This window comes from Dama dama, chromosome 29, assembly GCF_033118175.1.
Source record: "Dama dama isolate Ldn47 chromosome 29, ASM3311817v1, whole genome shotgun sequence".
NCBI classification, from domain to species: domain Eukaryota; kingdom Metazoa; phylum Chordata; class Mammalia; order Artiodactyla; family Cervidae; genus Dama; species Dama dama.
In genome coordinates, this window is record NC_083709.1 from 47,643,929 (window position 1) to 47,667,807 (window position 23,879).

At 35.5% G+C, this 23,879-nt stretch overlaps 1 protein-coding gene across 1 annotated transcript; it reads right to left on the reverse strand.

Moving 5' to 3' along the window:
- Nucleotides 1-901: 901 nt before the first annotated feature.
- CDC37L1 (cell division cycle 37 like 1, HSP90 cochaperone) lies at nt 902-18,598 on the reverse strand. The gene is made up of 7 exons (XM_061132496.1): nt 18,297-18,598; nt 14,422-14,703; nt 11,553-11,646; nt 8,814-8,929; nt 8,336-8,458; nt 4,914-5,078; nt 902-1,447 (listed from the first exon to the last, which is right to left on the reverse strand). The coding sequence occupies exons 1-7, from the start codon at nt 18,426-18,428 to the stop codon at nt 1,346-1,348; spliced, it is 1,014 nt and encodes a 337-aa protein (XP_060988479.1). The 5' UTR covers nt 18,429-18,598; the 3' UTR covers nt 902-1,345.
- Nucleotides 18,599-23,879: the final 5,281 nt, after the last annotated feature.

Here is a 23,879-nt window from a genome sequence, read left to right on the forward strand (position 1 = left end):
TATCACAGATCTGATCACCATGTGGGTGGCTTCTCAAATTGAGACGTGTAGTCCAAATCCCGTTTGGTCATCTACATGTTTACTACTAGTCCCAATGGGACTGAGCCACCAAAGACTACATCTGATGCAAATCAAAGCTCATGTTCCTGTAAGTCAGAAGGTTAATCCTTAAATAATAAGGATAGCATAATTGTCATCTCATTCCTACTAAAATGAATCATCAAATATCCTGGCATATTTAAAGTGAATTATATAGGTAAGTATTAAAGCTCAGAAGCATTCTATGGTAACTGAGCTAAAGAGAGGAATGACCAATGTAGTAAAAGCCATCATTACCAATAAGGATCACCAAATTCTTAGAAATAAGGAGTTCATGTCAAAAGATGTCTCTTGCCTTTTAAAAAGGTCTTTGGGCCACATCAGAGTAAAACAATAACTGTAACTTAAAAAATCAGATTATTTTTCCTATTTGTTTTACAGGCCATTAGTTCTTTTTTTTTTTAGGCCATTAGTTCTTTTAAAACTTGCTCCCTGAGAGATCCCAAACTATGTCAAGAAATTAAGAGTGAACTTGAAGTTGGATCTTACTATGAAAAAAAAAAATCTGTTATGAGCTTTATCACTTTTTATATCACTATATAACCCTAATACTAAAATGTCAATAGGGTAAAATCAACTTCTAAGGGAAATATGTCTGAGAATACTTGGGGGTTAATTTAGTATCCATATAAAATTGATACTATAGTCAAGGATTTAACTGATAGTGCTGAAGAAACAAACGTAGTATTATTTTAAGGGGAAAGACTTTTAATTTGTACTACCCAGCTTATTTAGTAAAGCAGATTATCAACTACTGATTTATTGCTTTTAATATGATGAAACACCAGATTTGACAGCTAAATTAGCAATAGGATACATTTTAATCTTTAATCATTTTTGTAGAGTAGGACATGTACATATCCATATAAAAAGACTGTAGCAGATGCCTCCTAGGATCAACCAGTTCTTGTAAACATTGCATTTGTGCAGATTTTCATACTTTGATTCCAAAATTGAGAACAGTAAGATTAAAGGCAAATTAGTAGCCAAAAAACCCGAAAAAAGTCCAGTTTGACTTCTTGCAACATATGGTACCACTCCTCTCTTCAGGAAAAAACAAAACAAACAAAAAAAAACCTAGCAGCACATAAAAAAAAATTTTACAAAACGTTTCAGTACTCTGTTTTCCCTCCCATCAAAAACCGAACAAAAATAAAGTGCAGCACCCATAAAAGTGTCAAGAAAATAGCCAAGTTCTTCCTTTCTTGTAACAAAATAGTACTTGGCTTCAGCAGTCTTAACCAAATTATACAGTGTCCATCATTTTCGGTTCATCATCTTCTTTATGTACCACTGAGTTTAAACTGCAGAGAGCTGTATTGATAGAATACTGAAGATAATCTGGATTCTGAAAAGTATAGAGAGGAAAGAATGGATGATCATTAGTTTTGTCAGTACATGCAACTGCACATTCAGTTTCACATTCTCTCTCTGCAGTATAGCAGAATAGAAAAAAAGATGAACACTGAAGTCAGACTTTGGTTGAAACCCGAGATGATTAAGAAAAAAATAATAGATTACTACCACTTAATTCAAAGAGATGTGACAAAGACAGAATGATATATGTAAAAAAGAAATGTAATAAACACTACCTCTTCCCTTCATTTAAGAAAACTATAATTTTAACTAATCATATAAGGCTATATCTATGTGATTATATGTATACAGCTATTGACAATTTAAAAGATGGCTTTAAGCCAGCAAGGTATTATGATGATTACTATCTAATTATAATAGTAAATATTAAAATTATAAAAACCCTAGAATAAGGTAAAAAAAAAATCTATTTACTAAGTGAAAGTTATAGCCACCTTCAGAATCTATTTTGGTTTCTCAAAGATTAAAACAAACTCAAGTGAGAAATCTTCTGAAAGAGACCTGTACTTAAAAAGTTGAAAACAAAAGAACAGTGTAATTTAGGTTTTATTTTTTTAAACAGAAAACTCAAAAATGTTCTAATTTTGTTCATTTCTAAAACTAGGAACAGAAAACCTTATTCAATAAATGCAAAAATAAAACCACTATTACTAAAGCACCATGAATAGAGACATAAGCCCTTAAGACCCAGGACTTTAAGGAAATTCTTCCAATAATTCAATTTTGTCTACTGAGTTGTTCTGAATATCTCCTAGCTATTTAGTTTTATTATGAATCACCTACTTTCATCTGTTTATTTAATATATATAAATGAGGAAAACAGTCCATACAGGGCATAGATATCAGATCTCTCCATCCCAAAGGGAGGAAGCATTCTCAAATATCTTTTTATTAAGTACAATACTTTGTGATTCTTTTATTGTAAAAGTCAAAAAATGAACAAGAAGTTAATTGGATTATTGTCAATAAGGTTTTGTATGAAGGGAGTGGCACAAAAGTCTGGTACACTAAAGTAATCTTGGACCTAAGTTCTAACCCTGACTCTTCCACTTAGTATAATGCCATCCTCAGAGAAAATAATTCATCAAAACTGAGTAACAGTAAAAGCTAGTATATAGGATAAGCCTAAGGTAACTGTTACTTACATCTCTGTTCAGGGGGCATTGATTCAGTTCTCTCAAAATTAAGGATAATGTATTTGGTCTATCTCATAAGATTGTTGTCAATTTAAAAAAGAGATTAAAAGCTAAACTGTTATCTAAATTTAAGTTTTATAAAAAATTATTAATAGCTTGTTACATTATCCCATTCTCCAAAGAGACAGGCTGCTAAGACCTTTTCTGACCATCCAGGTCCAACAGAGCTTACAGTTACTATTAAGACTAGGTTCCAGTTTTTATGAGAGAATTTTGACTACTAGAGGTAGCTAAAGAGAGTCTTTAAAATTCATCTACCCATCTCCTTAAAAACTGAAGGTGGCAGTGATGGTGGGTTCATGTCCGACTCTTGCAACCCCATGGACCGCAGCCTGCCAGGCTGCTCTGTCCACGGGGTTTCCTAGGCAAGAATACTGGAGTGGGTTGCCATTCCCTTCTCCAGGGGATCTTCCCAACCCAGGGATCGAACTCGCATCTTCTGAATTCCAGGTGGATTCTTTACTGCTGAGCCACTAGTAAAGCCCTAAGAACTGAAGAGACTTAAAAAAACAAAAAGCAATCAATATACCTAACCTAATGTACACTTAAATCCCACTGATTACCCCATATTCTCATCCAGTAACATTCTCAATACATTTACTGTCTCAGAGACCAGTTCTTCCCAAGAGCACACAACTGAGCATCTTTTCATATTTCTAGTATGTGATTCAACAGTTTATGATGTAGGTGAATGAGCAGTGGAGTAGGACAAAAATCCAGGATTAGAATAATAGCTCCATCACTTATTGTATTGACTTCAAGCAGGCTACTTAACCTACAGGAGCTTCACTTTATTCATCCATAAAATGAAAATGAGTTTTTTTGAGAAGATTAAACGAGATACCACATACAAGTGTTTTGTAATCTATAAATTGATATAATAAAAATAAGCTGTTATTTTAAGCTCTTCTTCCAAATCTCCTCTCAGTTGACAACTTGATCCCTCAGGTTGTTTTCCATCTTATCCTTCCCTCAAGCAGATGACTGTGTTTCTGTGGCTCTAGCTGAAATCTTCTCTTTTCCCTCTTATGTTTAGAATCAGGTGCATCCTCAAAAGTCTCTTTTTTTCCTCTGCATTCATTATGTGACACCTTAGTTTTAGGAGGTTTGTATGTTGGACTTGACAGTGACTTAGTCATAAAATTTCTTAAAGACCACATTCAACTGCAGAGAAAATCATCACCTTATTAAAACAGCATTAAGAAGTAATCTGGGGACAAACTGAGGGAGAATGTTGCTCACATGTCTAACTAAGGCGTAACATTACTAATTATTTAAAACTCAGATTTTCTTTCTTATCCTTGAGAATTATATTTTTGGCTGCATTAAATATGATCAATTGCTTTCCTTAAATTGTCCCTTTGGCCTACAAATAACTGGAACTAGTGAAATTATAGCTATAAAGTCAAGGCATTGAAAATCTCAATTCCTACAGCTCTTGAGAATTAAAAATAAATACAGGTCTCTCTTTATACCATCTTCTGAGTGAGACTTCCCTTCCACTATGTAGGCAATAGGCTAAAATGCTAAAGCTGGTCTGAAAATGAGAGATGAGTGGTTCAATTTAAATGCTACTAAAACCAAAATGGGCAGCAACTTCCTAGTGATAACTTAAAATTATAACTCTAAGTAGAATCAGGCAGGCCCAGTGGTCCAACTTCCTTTTTTTGACATAAATTCTTTCATGCTAGTGAGATAATTTTATCTTAATCTAATCACAGACTTCTAAGATGCTTAAACAGTTGACCAATATTACCAGAAATAAGAGTTCAGCATAAGTTACATTAATTTGTACTAAAATGTTATATCTGGTAGGCCACACCAACATTTAAAAAGATAATACTAATAAACTCATGCAATAAATCACCTCTGTTGCTACTTGGATATATGCTTGGAGTTAATTCATCTTCAATTCTTAACAGTATAGTTCTACTCAGGATGGGATGTTGGAGCCATCTTGAGAAGGTTATGACTTAGACGATCAACAGGTAACATGTGCCCTTAAGAATGCTTAGATAGTCCTCATCTCTTCTATATTTAAAAGAGTAGAATTTGGTGTCTCTCTAAAATACCCAAGAGATGGATGAGACTTAATGCCAAAACATGGCATGAGATGAAACTCAAGAGTTATCTTTTGAGGCAAGAATATTTAAAATGACCACACATATAAGAAGAAAGAGAAGTCCAAAAGGACAAATATTATGTGAATACATTTATAAAATATTTACTTTTTCAACTTACCTGTGGTAAGGACTCTAATAAACCTATAGATCCAACACCAGAATGGGGAACATGATTCTGAACTGTCATAGGCTGAAAATTTGGTGATTGAGAATAAAGTCTGACTCTTGACTTGAAAGCTTCAAGTTCATTTTTGAATGCTTCAAAATAACCTTCCTCCTCTGCCTTGAAAAAAAAAACAAACAAAAAGATTGATTTTCAAGATTTCCAGACCACACAGTAAACTCTAACAAAGCATATACCAGGCCTGAAGTGGAAGAAGTAAAGATGAGGTGAAAGTTTAAATGTAGAAACCACCAAGATCTCTGTCAGATTTCTGAAAACTGCCTGTTTTATATGAATATTAAAGATTGGTTTGCTTCATTTCCCTCTGCTTCAGCAAAATCAAACAAACTAATAAGAAACAACCCTTCTTACACACACATGTAATAAAGCTTCTAATTCTCTGTCAGTTAATGCGGAAACACTTACTACCTGTTGTTAGTAATTCTCTAACCCTAAAGTCCCTATTTGTTAAAAGCTGAAGACCAATTAAAGTCAACATTTAACTTTGGTATGAAAATATCTTACTGTTTTAGTTACGCAAGTACGTTCTTTTCAAGATTATGGAAAGAAAAAAGTACAGTGAGTTATGTTGAGGGAGGGGAATTCTCTCCATAATGTATATAATATAAACAAAATTCTTAATGCAAAATATCCTTTTGGCAGTAGCCTCCATTTATAAATATTTCCTTTGCAGATTAAAAAAATGACACAGCACATCCTACACAATAGAACATAGGTTTTAAGTTCGAGTGGTGGAAAAGATTCTGTCAAAGTCTCATTCCTGAATTATCACTGGGTCCATTTGTCTGCAGTGTGATTTTTCTCTTTAATGTAGTTTAGGTTGTGTAACTGCATTAAAACCTGTGGATTAGTTATTAGCACCAGTATCTATACAAATAATGCACACAATGTTCTGTGCTGCTATTCTGTATTTTTTTTATGAATTTAGGAGTCATTTCTTTATAACACTTCACTTTATAGTCAATAAATGGTACTTATGGAGACACATGGAATGTTAGCCTTCATATCCAAAAGTAATCCTTCTGAAACGGTTATGCAACAAACCATTAAAGGAATCAAGTGACACAACTGCTGACCTTACTGCATGCCTAAACCCTAGGTATTTAGATCTAGAGAGACTTGATTTATTTTTGTTTTATTAAGCAACCCATGGGTCACTTGCTCAATTTCTCTATGCTAACTTCCTCATTTGTAAAAAAAAAAGTAATTATCCTTATAAAATGTTATGTTTAATAAGTTAATCCATGTGAAGTGCTTAGAATACCTTTCACAAAGCAAATAGTTCATGAAAGTTATTTCTTAATTAAAAAAATATTAAGAACAAAATGTTAAGATCTATAGCTTCAGAGTTGTTCAGTTCTATTTTGGCAAAGTATTATAAATGTCAAAAAATACATATTGTATGACTATGTTCCATTATGCTATTAAACACTAGTTCAAACACATCCTTTAATGTAAGATGAAGAAGAAACTTTTTTTTTAACTGCCTGTGTGTCAAAATTTAAAACAGTCATCAGAAGTCTAAAATACCAACTCAATCATTTACTCATTAAAACCACTGTTTTGGGAAAATTTCCTATTTTAACAGCAGAAGGTACAACTTCTGCCACACTAAAAAATTTTTATAATTTAAAAATACAATGTTTTTCTCTATTTATAGAAGGAAATATGTTCTTTGTAGTACATGAAAAAGAAAATGGAAACCATTTGTAATTCTACCACTCAAGTATAACCAAAATTAAACTTCTGGTACATTTTCTTCTAACTTCTAATTGTGTATGCTAAAATGTATCAAATATGCAAAAAATCACGTAAAATATATATGTACAATTTACTGGGCAAAAATCGTACTATGTACCCAACAAAAATTAGGAAACAGATCAATACTAGTACTTTAGAGATCAGTTTCAAAAATGAGCATCTCATCTCTCTTTGAGGTTACAACTGTGACTTGTCAATCACTCCTCTGTCTCTTCAGTTTTACTGTTTACATATCCCTCAACAATATATTTATTTAGTTCTGCTTGTTAAAATATAAAATACTTTAAAAATAATAGCAGGTATTTCATTCTGAGACTTGTTTTTTCAGTTTCTTGTTTTTTTATCCATGCCAATGCTGATTAGTATATTACTAAATGAATATACCACAATTTATTCATTCTACTGTTAACAGATACTTGGGTTGTTCCCAGACTTCTTGCTACTACGAACACTTCTATGAAGCACATATATAGGAGTTTTTCTAGGGCAGCAAATTCTCAAACTTTATAGTCTCAGGACTGCTTCATGCTCCTGAAAATTGTTGAGGAACCTAAAGAGCTCCTGTTTATGTGGACTGTATCTATCAATAATTACATGTTAGAAATTAAAACTGAGGAATTAAATATTAACTGAAATATAATAACAAACTCATTACATGTTAACATTTTTAACATATAACATATATATATATATATATATATCTCTTTAAACTATATTTCCAAAACAAACTATTTAGTGAGAAGTCTGGGCTTGAAGATAGCTGTATTCATACATCTGCTTCTGTATCAATCCAAGCTGCACACTCATGCAAGAAGGAGAGTGAAAATGACAAATAACATCTTAGTATTATTATAAAAATAATTTTGACTCAGGGCCTCTGGAAAGGGTCTTGAAGACCCTTGAGTATCCTTGGATCACATGTTGAGAAATTTTTTTCAAGGGTATATATCTAGGAGAATTTCTGGCTGTTGGCACTTGCCTTGTTCAATTTTACAAGAAAATCTTCCAAAGTGGTTACACCAATTTACACTCCTACAGGCAGTTAATATGAATTACTATTGCTCTACTTCTTGAACAACTTTTAAATCATTACTAATTTAGTGAGTGTGAAATGTCGATCTTTCTAAACATATTTATTTTTCTTTAATATAGGTGACATTATCCTACATATATAAATATGTATTGTGTCTTTTCACTTTATAGCAAAGCATTTTCTCAGATTAAAAATACCTCATATAATTTTCATATAATCTTGAAAGCTGCATAATATTCTATGAACTACAGTTTTTTTTTCTCAAACCATTCCTCTAATTTTCTTGAATATACACATTCATGTATTTGGGTCTCCAGTTCACATAATGCTGTAGGACAGCCTCTTAAAATCTAAATTGCATAAAAACAGCAATATACTTTTTCTTTTCATTAGAAAATCTACAGAATCTAGGCTGCGGCATCCTAGTTGGATGGCCTCCTTTGATGTGTAAGGACAAAAAGAGGCTTCCGCTAAAGCCTAACTTTCCCATTTAATAATACCAAACAACAATTATCCTTCAATAAAAAAATAAAGAAAATAATAATACCAAATAGCTACTTACTTTGGCTTTCTGGAAAAATAAGCGAAAACATCCTCTTGGATCCACATTACAGTTTTTGGCCATTTCCATAATAAACTGCATTACAACTGCTTGATGTGCTATTTGTTCCATTAGAGCCCCTTTCTGAAAATAAACAGATTAAAATTATAAGAAATATACTTAATATTGTGATTACTATTTGGATTTTTAAAACATGAATTTTTAATAGGTTAAAAAAGAAAAAGGTTTATAGTATGGGAACAAGAGAGATGAGGGGACAGGAAGGCAGGGAAAGCACATTGGAAAAAAGTTTCCCTATGCTAACTGAAATAACTAAAGAAAGAAGCCAACAGTAAGCTCAAGCAGATCCTGAAAACTAAACAAAACTGGAATTCCATTTAATGACCTTTCTGCTTACATTTAAACTAATGGGGGAAAAAAAAAAGAAGCCAATCAGCATTCCACTAAGGTTCTCAGAAATTCAAGTTTCACATGATACCTGTTCAGCTTCTAGATGAAAACACCATAAAATAAGATATTTAGCAGTTTCTTCACATACAAGGTATGGATGGTCAGACAAAAATCTCTGACTATCATCCCATCGACTTAACATACCTGTAAAACAAGAATTAAACCATGAATGTCAGATGCTTTCCTCCTGTAAGCAAAGAAATGGTATTTTAAAATGATTCTCTTTAAAGACAGCTCATATTACCACAGAAATGTTATGGTAAAAGAGCAAATGAAGATAGATAATAAAGCAATACCTGGCATACTGGAAATAGCTTTTAAAATTCACAGCAAATTTTATTTCATATAATTTGTCAGGATAAAGTAGGGTGATTGGTTTAAAGCTATAAAAGTCCTGTATCTAGGGAAAGCCCAAAATCCCAGGCAAATAGACATGGCTGGTCGGTCATTCTAGGCTATCATTAAGTACAGATAATTTCAGGAGATTCAGTATTATTTATTCATAGAATACAAATTTTTCTATTGGGAAGATGGAAAAGACAGCAAAACCTTTCTTTTCAAACCTTTACTTTTCAAAAGTAAACTACACTGAGCCAACAAAGACTTAATAAAAGATTCAGGAAAATTACATTTCCTCTAATTTACTAAAATGTCTGATATAGTAAAATACTGCTTGGGAAGCCAATCCAGTCAGTGTTATAGTAGTAAATATAGTTTAACCATTTTAGTCATGTTAACCATTTAATCATGATCACTGTTTAGACACAGAAAATAAACTCTTTATAAAGTTGGTTAAGTATATTTGGAAATGCTGCCATTTGGCTTTAAAATACCAAACTAATCCAAATGCTACTAAAGGTGTACTGTCATCTTTACCCAAATTAGTAAGAAATTTGACCAAAAAATTGATACCACCCAAATAATCACAGAATCAGCAAAGTGCTGACCTTTATTTAGATTCATCCAACCAAGAAAGTTATCCAAGAATCATCATGGAAATTTTACAAGGCTATCTCAATAGTTCGGCAATAAATCTTTTCTCTAGACACAAAATGAACTTCTGTATATTAAAGTTCCACATTAGAACATAAGTAAAAACAAAACTGAGGACAAATGTCTTACTGAGAAACACACAGTAACACAAGGAAATCTATGAAAAATAAATGATTTTTTCCCTCATTAAAAAAATTGGAAAACAGCATTTTAGCATTTTCTCATAAAGAGTTTTACAAGCTTTATCGTTATTTCCCCAACACTTTGGATACAGTGACTAGGTCATTTTAAATTCTGAGAAACATAATGATTATTTAAGTGACTTTAAACTTCTTCTCAAACTACAGTGAAAGAATTTAAGTAATAACTTCTAGGGGTCAGATCTAAAGAAAGTATAATCCTTATTTCTTATACCTGATGCCATAAAATAAATCCTATACAGCAATTTTGCCTTAGCTTTGTTACACTTCTGAAGAGGGAATATTTTCAACTCTATCAACTATTCAGAGAGATCACTGCTTCTCCTGTTTACCTCTCCATGGCAGCACTGTGACTTACTCAGGCACAAAATTCCTATCCGTTTTGGTCTCTTTTGAAGAAAAGAGAATTTACGAAAGGGTTAGTGACACTTGTAAGGGCCGTGAAAAAGGGTGTCACTAAATGTTAAAGGTTTTAAACTATCTATTCAATTATGGAGACAAAATCAACTCTTGAGGATGACTATAGTTTTTCTATTTGTTTCTATAATAATGCTGGAATGATAATATGTGCAAAAATAAACTTTACTTACTTCTTCAGAAACTATTATTGAATTAAACAGAATACAAGCTTATTTCATTTTTTAAAATAAAAAGTATGAGAAAAATTAATAAATTTTATGAATAAACTACAAAAAAGAAATAAAAAACTAAAGTAGTATCCATTATACTGACATAAGGATGAATGAAATTCTACATACTTTGGGAGAAAACCACCAATAGAAAAAAGTCTCAAAATGTCACTTAAAAAGCTTATTAACATATATTTACTAAATTGACATATTATACTCCCCAGTAGCATTTTCACTCCAGCAGTATTGTTAACTGCTTATAATTCTTAGGACATATCATACTACTTCCCGACTCTGGCTTCGTACATGCTGTGGCTGCTGCCTTGCCTCCCTTCATCTACAGGAAAGTGCCTACATGTCCCTCAAAATCTAACTCAGATGGTCCCTCCTCTGTGAAGCCTTCACTTAAATCAACCCCCATCCGATCGTTTTTCTCCAGTAGAGAAAACTATTTTTCAGTTCTTTGCATGTATATTTCTCTTACTTATTATAGACTGTATTCTATTACTTGTTATTTATCTGAATAACAGTTGAAGGATCTGCATGAATTGTATAGCATCATATCCAAAATCTGAAAAATGCTGATCTTACAACCGTATGATAACCAGATACCAGGAAAGCAAAAACAAAAAAAGACAAAAGCAGGGACTAGTTGGGAAATGCAAAGAGTCTAGGTAGTAAAAAAAAAAAAAAAAAAAAAAAAAAACACGACAACTAGGTCATAGAGGGTAGCATTATACAAACAGGTTGAATTCCGCTTTTTTTCACAATTCAGTTTACTCTATCACTCTATTTTTTATGTATAGCTCTAAAACAAGCCAAAGACAACTGTGCCAGAAGTAGCTATACAACTGGAGTTTGTCTCTAATTTATAAATTAAGTTTCTGTACATATATTTATGATACCAAACATTACAAAAGAAGGAAACTCAAGTAGTAGACTTACCAAAATGTCTAATTTTCTGCTCATGTTTCTGCATAAATGATTTTGATTTATCTTCATCTTCTGTTTCTTTTCTTTTATCTTGATTAATAAAACTCTAAGAAAAAAGTTTTGAAGTTAAAATCAGATTTTATATTCTAATTGGATCTTCTTTCTCAGATACTGAATGCCCAGCAATCCTTCTTATAGACATTAAAAAAGGTGATACAGTAAATTGATATTGTATCATTAAATTCATCTGTAAAACTCTATTTTAGAAATCACAGAGAAAAACAAATGAATTAACTTTCTTGTAAAACCAAATATGCCTATCAAAGGCAGGTATAGAAAAATCCTTTACATGCATAATTTATCATAATTTATTTTTGCATTATTCATTTCCATTAAATATTTGCAACTCTAATCTGTGGAGTTCTTGGTGGAAACAAACCCAGAAATTCAAAGATTATACAGTACATTTACTACAAAATTTTCCTAAGACATAAACCTAAAATAGACCTTTGTCGTAAACTTTTCTTAGGAGAGGCTAAACAGTTTGATTCTGAAATCATGCATAAACTTCATTAAGGAAGTGCTTATTTTCAGTTAAAGTCATAAAACAGACCAAGATGAAGTTTTTATTTGGCCACAAATACTGGCAAAAAGTTTCTCAGAACATTGTGTGATCACATTTAAACCTTGAGATCATTACTGCCAAAAATGGAAATTGAAAATTAGCTCTCTGCCAGTTTACAGTCAGGAAGCACATAAGTTTATATATTTCAAAATAAAAGCATTTTTTTTCCTCTTTGTATATCCTGCCATTTAGACCAGCACTGTCCAACAGAAATACAATCCAAGTCACAACTGTAAAGTTTTCTATCAGTCACATTAAAAAAAGAATCAGAGGAAATAACGTTATCTATTTAACCCAACATATCCAACATATTATCATTTCAACATATAAGCAATATAAATAATTATTAATGAAATATTTTACTTTTTTGGTACTAAGCCACCGGAATCTGGTGTGTATTTTACACTTACAGCACATCTCAGTTTGGACTAGCTACATTTCAAGTATTCAATAGCACATATGGCTAGCAGCTATCAAGTTGTCAGACAGCGCAGATCTAGACCTGTCGTCTCAAATCTCAAGCTCCCCAACAAAATGAATGCATGATTTTCAGCAAATGACTGGAACATAAAGATAGTCCTAATTAATTCTGGTATAAATGTAGGCTACATTAGAATCTAACTTAAGAAAAAAAAATAATTAAAAGCAGAGACAAAAATATTTTGTGACCACTGTGTTAAGAGACAATAACTGTATAAACAAAAGAACACTGTTTTGACCATTCCCTCTATTATAAAAAGATCATTTTAAATAGTTTTGGGGTGTAAATGCAAAACATAAGGAAAATAACACTTAAGAAGGCACATCCCTTAGAACAATATACACAGAAATAGTGAACAATCTGTTAAAGAATGATTCTATTGAGGGGAAAGAAAAATATATAATTTGGTACAAGCACAGAAAGTCTAGAAAGATGACTCATTGTTAACAGCGGTTATCTCTGGGAAATGGGAAATGAAGGGAGCCTTTCAACTCTATTTTACAGGCCTATGTTTTGTTTTTTTACAAGAAGCATGTTATACTCTTATAATTTACCTTCATTACAAAGTAAAGTACTGATAAGGCTAGTAGTACAGGACATTTACCTATGTGTATTACTTATTGCTGTAGCAGGACTAGAGCTAGTCCAGAGGAAAGAAATTAAAGATGCCTGGGGAAGGAGGGGCTTTTAGAGTGGATGCCAGAGCAGAAACAAGTAGTGTTACACAGTACACCTAGAGAATAATGAAGGTTAAAGATAAAATGAATGTGGACTTAGACAAGAATGAGCAGCCTACACCTGAGGCTTGAGAGTTTAGTACAAATAGAAAGAAATATTACTTTACACATTTAGATGAAAATGACTTTATTTCATTGCCCACTTCTTTTTCAGATACGGAAGTCAAAGAATAAGGTCTATGTAATCCAGTGAGAAACAGAAGACTGCTCCTAATAAACTACTAACTTGGCATAAATATTTTACTACCCCTTTCAGCAGTAATGCCTGTAACACTAGGTCCAGATTATTATCTAGGGTTACTAAATACATACTGGTAAATAACAGTGAGAAACTTTGTTTTACTTGATAAAACCAGTAACTACATTAGTGTTGGGTTTCCCAGGTGGCTCAGTGGTAAAGAATCTACCTGCCAAGCAGGAGACATGAGTTTTATTCTTTGGTCAGGAAGAACCCCTGGAGAAGGAAATGGTAACCCACTCCAGTATTCTTACCTGGAAAAACCCATGGACAGAGGAACCTGGCGAGTTACAGTCCCTGGGACTGCAAAAGAGCTGGACACAACTTAGCGACTAAACAACAACAAAAAAATTGAAAGCAAGCTGATAAGCACAGCAACATCATAAATCTCTGGTAATATCTGATCTTTACCACATGCAAGGCCCCATGCTACCTGCTTCTATGATGTTACCTTGTTTAATCTTTATACATGCTCTTTATATTTGAGGAAACTGAGGCTTAGGAAAGGGATCTGCCCAAGGTCACAAAGCCAGGCTGTGACAAAGTTGACATTTGAGGCAGTCTGACTAGAACCCACATTTATATTCAGTGTGCTATGCTGCAGCCATATGATTGGATTAAGGACTACCAACATTAGACACTACTTGAGATACATGTTTCTATAATGATCACTTTTCCTAAACTGTCAAAATTGAATACTGTTTACAGGATTCTGTTGCTTTGTTATCAGATATGCACAACTGGTTTGCACACACATTTCAGTCTTTCCTTATATCAGCAGGCCCAATAAAAGATAATACCTTATTAAAAACATCCTTGCTAATGGCATCCATGTTCCACAGACACATTCTCTCTCTTTGTACTAGAGCCTCTTCTTTCTGCCGCCATTCTTCTTCCCGTTGCCTCAGTTCTGATATTGCTGTTTGTGCTTTGGCATGTTCCTGATCCAAGGACTCAGAGTTATGCAGTGCTAAGCTACCAAGTTTCTGCTGAGCTTCAGCGAGATTCCATTTACACGCCACAGAGCTCTTCACAAACTCTTTCTGCTTCTGGCAAGCCATTTCGATTCCATGGCTATACATCTGGACAAAAAACAGTATTTTTAAGAAATGAAGAAGGCAACAGAACAGGTATGCCTATGCAGAACAGTTCAATTTTCTATAAGTCAAGGATTTCTGTACAATGTTTTTGGCATATAGGTATCCGGCCTTCTGTGCCCAGCAGTTACAATTTTATATTACAGGTCTTGTTTCATCACTGAGACTCTAAGCTTCTTCGTTAATTTGTGTCTCTCCCTGGACAACCAACAGCAACAAAAAGCCTGGCAACTAGCACAGTGTTCTGCATACAGCAGGGCCTCAACAAACATTTGATTTATAGCCTTTATAATCCTGGAACAAAATAATGAGAACAAAAGCTTAAATATAGTTCATCATCTTATCACTCAACATACTGAAAACCAGACCTTTAGAGTTTTGCTCTGCAAGTTCTTCACTGCAAAGAACTGCTTATTTAGAAGTAATCACTTCTTGGTTTCTATTTTCTTTCTGTATTACCCCAGTCCTTGGTAATCTGAGAAGTTCTTATTGGAAATTTCTATTTATAACTGACTGTATCAGATACATAACCTTTAACTTAATCCTAATAAAAATAGGCTATTTTTTTAATTAAAAAGAAAAAAAGTCACTAGGTCCACCCTGGTGATTCTGTTCTATTCAGACGCAAAAGTACTTAGTTTTAACAATTATTCAACCTCCACATGTAAAGTATCAAGATGGATATTTAATTCCTTCTAATCTTCGGTTCTATAGAACAAAAGCTAAAGGCACATTTTTCATGATTTCTTAGCCAAAATGTAGATCAATTTCAAGGTAGGTATTCAGAATAATTTTACTCCAATCTATTCCCTTACCTGCATCACTATTCAAGCCCTTATAATTTCTCACTTTAATTATATAAGTATAGCCTTTCTAATCTCAAGCCATTCTCTACTAGACTTGGCGTGATCTCTCCAACAAAAATGATGATTTTACTTATTCACAGAGTCTTGAGAACTTTTAAAGTGCAAACTTCGTAGCATGGCATGGTGCATCATGATCTCACTTCCTATTATCTCTCTGGACTCAGTTGTAGTTACTCTTCTACTACTTTGCTTATTCTTTTCTTCTCTCCCCCACCACTTCAGTGTGGCAATCCCCCATCCCTAAACTCCCATCTCTATCCTAGATTCCAGCATCACTTCCCTTCCCTCTTATCCTGTTCCTCTCCACCAAAGTTATGCATACTTCTTTATGCATTTGAGTGCTTTCATACAATATTGTGCTTATTTACTCAACTATAAGCTTCTTGAGGGGTTAGAATTCAATAAATCTTAGATGAATAAACGACTCCTGACTTCTTGGAACAGACTAGTGGTGGTAAAGAATTCTAAGGCAAGTAGCATGCAAGGTTCCTCCTTCCTGGCTGAGTCTTCAGGCAAACTTAGACTTCTGTTGGGCAAATGTGGTATTCAAATGTTTCAGTTACTCATTTACAACATGGTCCTAATCAACCAAGTATTTACTTTTACTTTTTGTTATTCTAGAATAGGATTACGAATAATTGTAGATTAGCTATGCTTAAGAAGGAACTAGGAAGAGGAGACAAATGAACCTGTCAAATTTATTTTGTAAGAAAAGACAAATACTAACAAAGATGAGGACAAACGGAAATATCTTGCATGGTCAAATTATGCAGGAGCAAATTCTCAAATCATTTCCCAAGTCAAACACAGAAATCTTATTTCCAAATTCTAAAACTGATTAATGTTTATATTCTTCTCCAAAGACTATGTTTGGGCATTTAACTATCCCACATGTATTGAGATGATTGATTATATTTAATAAACACAGATTTGAAAAAGGAACTGTTAGCATTAAGATCTACTAATATAACTTTACATTAAAAAATATTCCAAACAGGATCTCTTAAGTTCCAAATTGCATTTAATTTGATCTCAGAACTATACAAATGACATTAAGATGTCTAGGTTCCCTATATTAGGTAAAATTACACCAAGGCTGTTGTAAATTTTAGCACCAAAGGTAGTTTCAGCCAAATAAAGTTTTACATCACAGGATGGGCAGTGCAGTAGGTGGGAAAAAACACTGTACTAGGTTCCAGAAGTGGGTTCTAAACCAGGATGTGGCCGGATCTAATTCTGCCACTGACTAGCTACATGGTCTCAAGGAAATCACTTTTAATGAAGGAGATAAGCCTAATATCATTTCTAAAATTCCGGTCAGCTAAATAAGGTTATAAATTAATACACAGCTATTTTTAGAATTCAGTTTCTTTTAGGTTACACTTTAGATTCAAACACTATGCAGTGAAATTCTTGAGACCTTTCTATCCTCTCTATAAGCCTTCAAAATTGACAATGGCAGCTGCTGTTCATTCTTTGTCTCTGGCTCTGTACCACAGTCATTATATGCTTATATAACATATTTTGTATATAAAGATGACACCAGCGATCCAAAATTAGTGAGTGACTATCGCCTTATCAACTCTCATTCTGTCCTCCTAAAAAATGTCTTGTACTTTCCCAATGACTGGCTGAAGAACAGTCTGTGGTTATGAAACAGCATTTTTCTCTTTGCAGCCAACTAACCCTGTGAGCTGGGCTTAAGATCAACGACCCTACACTTATTGGAAAACAATTTAAATCACTCATTCTCATTAACAGCAAGATAAGTCTAGAGAAAAACTATTAACTCAGTTAAGCCTTCAGGGATCCCATTTTGTAAGAAGCCTAGAAGGCAGATACCTAAACTCCATTTTATTTTACTTATTAGTGTTTAGTCAGTGATCCTGAAATATACTCCGAAAACAGGTTAGGAGAAAAACCATGACCAAGTGACATGAGCACTATATAAGCACTCCCCAAGGTGGGACCCAGAAAATCCTAAGTGGTACTATATCACATCTGGATAAGTTTCAGAGGAAAAAAGGCTTGGCTGAAAACCAAGGAAGCGGCAGGAATCTGAGGAAAAAGTCTGAAGGAAAAGGCAAGCTCGTGCCTATATGTTTTTAACTGAAGAATGGTATGAAGCAAAACTAAAATCATAAACGTAAGGGGGAAATGGTGACGCGAATGGCCGAGATTTAAGCCAGCATCAAAAGCAAGGTTTACAGAATTTGCTCAGATGTCCAAAACCAGTAAAATAAACTGGACCTAAAGTCTTTAGTCAGGGGTTCAGAAAATTATTGAAATACAACCATTCACTGTTCCCATCAACTGTGCACAAATATTAGAACCTTCAAGAGGAGAAAGTGCTCGGATAAGAGCAGGCACAAGAGGACAAAGGGTCAACATTACAGACCGAGCTGTCCTAAATCTGGGTGCCATCAGAAGAGGGGTGGGGGGTAGGAACTTCTTCAAGGGTGAGAAATTAACCAAGGTGAAAAAGGTGTGTGTGGAGGTGGAGGTTGGGAATATATGGCCAGCCCCTCTTCGAAGAGCTCAGTAGATGTTACAAAGCAATGGGATGACATCAGGCCCCCGACACCCGGGGTCGGGGTGGGTAAAAGGGGGAGGTGGGGGCTCAAAACAGTGTCGCAGAGACAGAGACCTCTGGGGGCCTGGTGACGACACCTCCCCACCCCCCACCCCGCAGAACACGGGCTCCCTTCTCACCTGGGTGCCGCCTCCCGGCAGCTGCGGACAGCGGGGAGAACCGGGGGACAAGTCCAAGTCACTCTCTTCCTCAGCCTCACCCTCTGCCCGAGGGAGGCTCCAAGGTCCTGGCGGCGGCCACGGCTGCTCCATGTCCGGCTGCCCGCGGCCCTACAACCCCCACAGCCAACGGACTTGGCGTGAGTAGTACCCGCTGCGCGGAGCCAGCCGCCCCAGCCGGCTGGGGCCGTTACCCAAGAATCCCTCTGCTAGCCCCGACGCCGACGTACGCGCCGCGTTAGTCCCGGCCGCGCAGCCGGCGGACGGCGGAAAAAGACGGACTCCACGTCGTACATCACTTCCGGATTGGAAGGCGGGGCCGCGGGAGGTGGCTCCCGGGGCTTGGGGGTAGGGGTTGGATTTGGACTGCTCACTTGTTTAAAACTTCTTTTTACGAATCCCTTCAGTGGTGCTGATTTACTCTCCCTGGCGCTGAGGGCCATGTCGTATTAAATACTGGTTATCTGGAGTTTCTTACGCAGTAAACAGTGGATCCTAGAAGATCGAGAGGTGCTCGGACCAAGCTTTCCACTTTGCGTATTGTTTAAAACCTGCAACTCATTCCCGTACTTATTAAGGATATGTAAACCAGTTTCTGAAGCGGCGGTGGCGGTAGGGGCGGCTGAAGGGAAGAGAATTTTGAAAACAGCCAGTTTTCCTCTCATTTCGAGTTACAAGCAACGAGGATTCTGCGAGCTTGGGAGGGAGGAGGAGTATGCCAAAGATAAAATACTGAGGGGCTTAAAAAATACCGCTAGTAATGAGTACCACTAATAACGAATGTATAGGGAGGGATTCCTTGTATTTGTAGATATGCCGTTTAGTCGTAAAGCTTTGTGCTCCCGTCATCCCCTTTTCTGAGGCGAATAGATACAGCTTGCCTAAGGTCACAAATTTTAAGGGGAAGAGGTGGGGTCACCTTAGGGTATATGACTTGAAAAACTGTTGCGGGTTTAACAATCAGGCACTGTTGTCCTACTTAATAATAAGAGACCCCCAAAATAATTAAAGACCTAAATAAAAATAACCAGACGCCATGTTTTCAATCTTTTGAAGTTTGTAAACACCGAATGTAGACAAGATGTGAGGAAATGCTGTTAGAATATCACATGTGTAACCTTTCCGATGGGTAATTTGACAGTATCAGAGGTTTAAATGCTTTGATTTGGCAGTTTAATTACCGGGAAATTATCCAACAATTATTTTGTACCAGTAACCAGAGATATATCCACAAAGGTGTTTATTGTAGTTTTTTTCTGTTTTTTTGGTGGCAAGGAACAAAAAGAAGGAAGTATATATAAATGTGCTGGTATAGAAATATCTCCAAAATGTGAGTAAAAAAGGCAACTTTCTTAGATGTATATTTATATAGCTATACGTATCTGCAAGACACAATAATTCAGTTTGTGTAAAAACAATTTGTGTGTACACGTGTGATAGAAAGTTCCTAGAGGATAAACAAGAATTATTAATGATTACTCCTGGTGAGTAGGGCTGGGGAGGAAAGTTTCTGAGAATCTTTACATTTTAAAAAAAAGTTAAAAAAATTTGGCAGTGCCCAGCAGTATGTGGGATTTTAGTTCTCAGACCAAAGATCTCACCCAGGGAAACTTGCCTTAGGGGTTTTATCCACTGGACTGCCAAGGAAGTCACTGAGCATCTTTACTTTCTACTTTTAGCTTTCCTGTACTGTGCTGCTCCAGTATTTTCCAATGAATATATGTTATACCTTAATAATTAATTACAAATGAAAGTTGAGGAGCGCTGTGACTAAACCTTTTGAGTTTACTAGTGAACGCCTAGGAAAAAACATTATAGCACCTAAAGTACGAAGGGAGAGAAGACAACAGCTCCACTCACTTGTGACTTTTTATTATTTGAAAAACTTCCAGTGACTTACCCTTATATATCATTGGCCAGAATTGGCTTAAATAAATTGTGATTCATCCCCTGGAGCTAGATGCATCACCACCCATGCAAAACCAGGGTTCCCTTGGCAAAGAAAAAGAGCTTATGGCTCGTAGGGAGGCAATCACCTTGTCTTTCACAACACTAACCCTGTCTAGTGCTAGCCTAACTCTTGAGTTAATTTCTTAACTTCCTCTACCCCCTGCCCAAGTTTCTCTTAGTATGCTCATTGGCCTTTCAGTTCCTCAAATATATCAATTTCTTTCCTGACTCCTGGCCTTCCACATGTGTTGTTCCCTTTGCTGGAGTATGTTTGCTCTTTAAAAGTCTTCTTAATGGTCGTGCTTTTCTTTTTAGATCTTAGATCAACTGTCATACCCTTAGGCTGACCTGTCCACTGAGTTGCAATTAGGTTCTTATTCCCTCTACCCTGTAACTTTTATCTCACCCCTAACTTGGCATTTCCTCCCTAGCATTTGTCACACTGTTATTATCTTATCTGTAGTCATGTATTTATTTTATTTCTTACCCAACTAGTGGCTCAGCTGGTGAAGAATCTGCCTGCAATGCAGGAGACCCTGGTTCGGTTCCTGGGTTGGGAAGATCTGCTGGAGAAGGGATAGGCTACCTACTCCAGTATTCTTGGGCTTCACTGGTGGCTCAAGTGGTAAAGAATCTGCCTGCAATATGGGAGACCTGGGTTCAGTCTCTTGTTTGGGAAGATCCCCTGGAGAAGGGAAAGGCTACCCACTCCAGTATTCTGGCCTGGAGAATTCCATGGACTGTATAGTCCATGGGGTCACAAAGAGTTGAACATGACTGAGTGAGTTTCACGTTCACTTTGTGCCTGACTAGCAAGTGAGGTCCACAAGGGCATAGATTGTTTCTTGTTCAGTCTTGTACCTCCATTGTCCAGAATGGTACCTAGCACATAATAGATACTCAATAATGTGTGCGGGATGGATGAATAGGGAACAAATGAATGGAAACAAGTATGAAAAGAAAGGGAAACAAGTATGAAAAGAAAGGTGTAGGATTACACACAGATAAAAGAGGGTAAAATGGGAATGGGAAGAATTATGTTTTGGTAGGAGAAGATAGGGTGGATATAAGTAGCCTCATCTTAGCCATGGCTGACTTTGGGGCCTAAATCTTGTGCCCAAGTACAGTGGACACTTTTTACAATTCTTGGAACTAAATCAGACTCTTCTGCTTTCTTATGTTGGATAATATAATTCCTTGGAAATTGCTTTTGGTCATAATTAGCCTGTTAATTCCATGGACATAGAACTAGCCAGGTGAAACTCAAAGGAGCAAATTAATTTTTCCTGAATGGAAATTACTTTACAATGGAAAAATATAGATTATATATGTTGTCCAGAATGCCCAAGGGCAGTCCTTGTGGAAGGTTTTGTACGGTATCATTAAGTAAGTATTGAGCCTACAAATGCCAGTCAGTCAAAGCAGAAGCCGAGAGTAATAGGAGTTTGAGTCATGAACTCTGATAAAAGTTTGTGAAGTGGAGCTCATGTAAGTCCAGATCCCGAATGACTTCAAGATTGTTAAAAGCTGTTCAGTTGCAGTTTAGTTCTTTCCCTAGAAGCATTCCTGATTCTTAGGAGAAATTCTCAACAAGTATGTATGCTTAAAGAAATACTCAAATTGCCAGCCTCTCTTTTGGCTGTTCAGGCAGAGACCATGGTTCTTTTTAACGCATTACTTCTTTTTTAAATTACTTATAAAGTACTACACACCACAATAATTTTCTCATGTTATCTGAATTTAAGGTATATAGATCCACCATGTTTTCTCTTTGAGTTGATGTAAGACTTCTGTTGGGCTTCCCTGGCTCATTGGTAAAGAATCTGATAGCCAGTGTAGGAGACACAGGTTTGATTCCTGAATTGGGAAGATCTCCCTGGAGAAGGAAATGGCAACGCACTCCCCAGTTTTCTCACCTGAGAAATGCCATGGACAGAGGAGCCTGGTGGGCTACAGTCCATAGGGTTGCAAAAGAGTCAGACAGATTTAGTGACCAACAGCAAGACTTGTGTTGAAGGGAATTCATAGTGATGCCACCAAGAATCCTCTTTTGATGGACTATTTTAAGACAATGAAAGTTACATAAAGATATGATTACTTTTCCTATTTAAGTATGTGTTAAAGATTTTTAAATTGTTACTATGAATGTTTTTAAGTACACAAAAGTATAGAATTATAGTATATTCTTTATATCCATCACCAGGTTAACAATTTTAAATATTTTGCTACATTTCCTTTATTCATTTTATTCATTTGTGGGAGTATTTGGAAACAAAGCCTTAAACATGAGATCTTTTCTGCTACATACTTTAATATTCATCTCTAAACAGTGTTGATATTTGGCTTCCATAAACAAAGAGACATTATCATACCTATCAAAATTAATTTTGATTAATTAGTTAATTGCTTGATATTATAGCCATAATCAAATTTCCCCAAAAGTGTTAAATATTGTATTTAAGTTGATTTGTCTAAACAGTGTTCCTACAGAGTCCACATATTGCATTTGGTTGCCAGAGCTTGTATCTTTTAATCTAGAACATTTCTCCTCCCCACTTCCTTTTTTTTTCTTTTTAAATATCATTGACTTGTTGCAGGTTAACTGGGTTAGTTGTATTATGGGATGTTTCACATTCTAGATATGTGTGTTTGCTTTCTTGTGATGTCATTAACATGTTTCTCTAACCTCTGTGAAGTGAAGTTAGCTCTAGAGCAACACTGCTCAATAGAAGTTTCTGTGATTATAGGAATATTCTACTTGCACTATCCAATACAGTAGCCACTCGCCATTGTGGCTATTGAGCACTTTAGAGGGAACTAGTGTGAGTAACGGAGAAGGCGATGGCACCCCATTCCAGTACTCTTGCCTAGAAAATCCTGTGGATGGAGGAGCCTGGTAGGCCGTGGTCCATGGGGTCGCTAAGAGTTGGACACCACTGAGCGACTTCACTTTCACTTTTCATTTTCATGCATTGGAGAAGGAAATGGCAACCCACTCCAGTGTTCTTGCCTGGAGAATCCCAGGGACGGGGGAGCCTGATGGGCTGCCATCTATGGGGTCGCACAGAGTCGGACACGACTGAAGTAACTTAGCAGCAGCAGTGTGAGTAAGGAACTGAATTTTAATTTTTATTTAGTTTTAGTTAATTTAAATTTAAATAGCCATATGTGGCTACCTTACTAGGTCCTGCAGCTCTGGAGTCTCAATTGTATTAAGCTTCAACTTTCTTGTCAAAAGTGCTTCCTATGAATTACATAGGAAGAAGACATATGATGTCACCTTTAGTGAGGTTAAGATTGATCATTGGGTTCATACGGTGACAGCCTGATCCCTCTAATATGACATTCCCCTAAAGGATGTGATTTTAAGATTTTTATAATATATGTATATATAAGCTTCATCTTTATGCAGTTTATGAGAACCAAGGAAAGAGCCCAACATAGCTCATTGAGCTCTTTTATATATTTATAGTAAAAACCAGAAAGGTAAACTTTTCTCATGTATGTATCAGACTGTAAGAAGCTGTTAAAAACACATTTCAGAGAAATTCCTTGAAGAAGGAGAAACATTAAAAAAAAAAAAAATTAGTTCCT

Bases quoted from the DNA above. Each gene is read 5' to 3' on its own strand.
- CDC37L1 (XM_061132496.1), bottom strand. From the start codon at position 18,428: ATGGAGCAGCCGTGGCCGCCGCCAGGACCTTGGAGCCTCCCTCGGGCA. The intron at 8,930-11,552 runs GTAAGTCTACTA...CTTGTTTTACAG, and splicing joins GCAGAAAATTAGACATTTTG to GTATGTTAAGTCGATGGGAT. The intron at 5,079-8,335 runs GTAAGTAGCTAT...TTTTTTTTCAAG, and splicing joins TATTTTTCCAGAAAGCCAAA to GCAGAGGAGGAAGGTTATTT.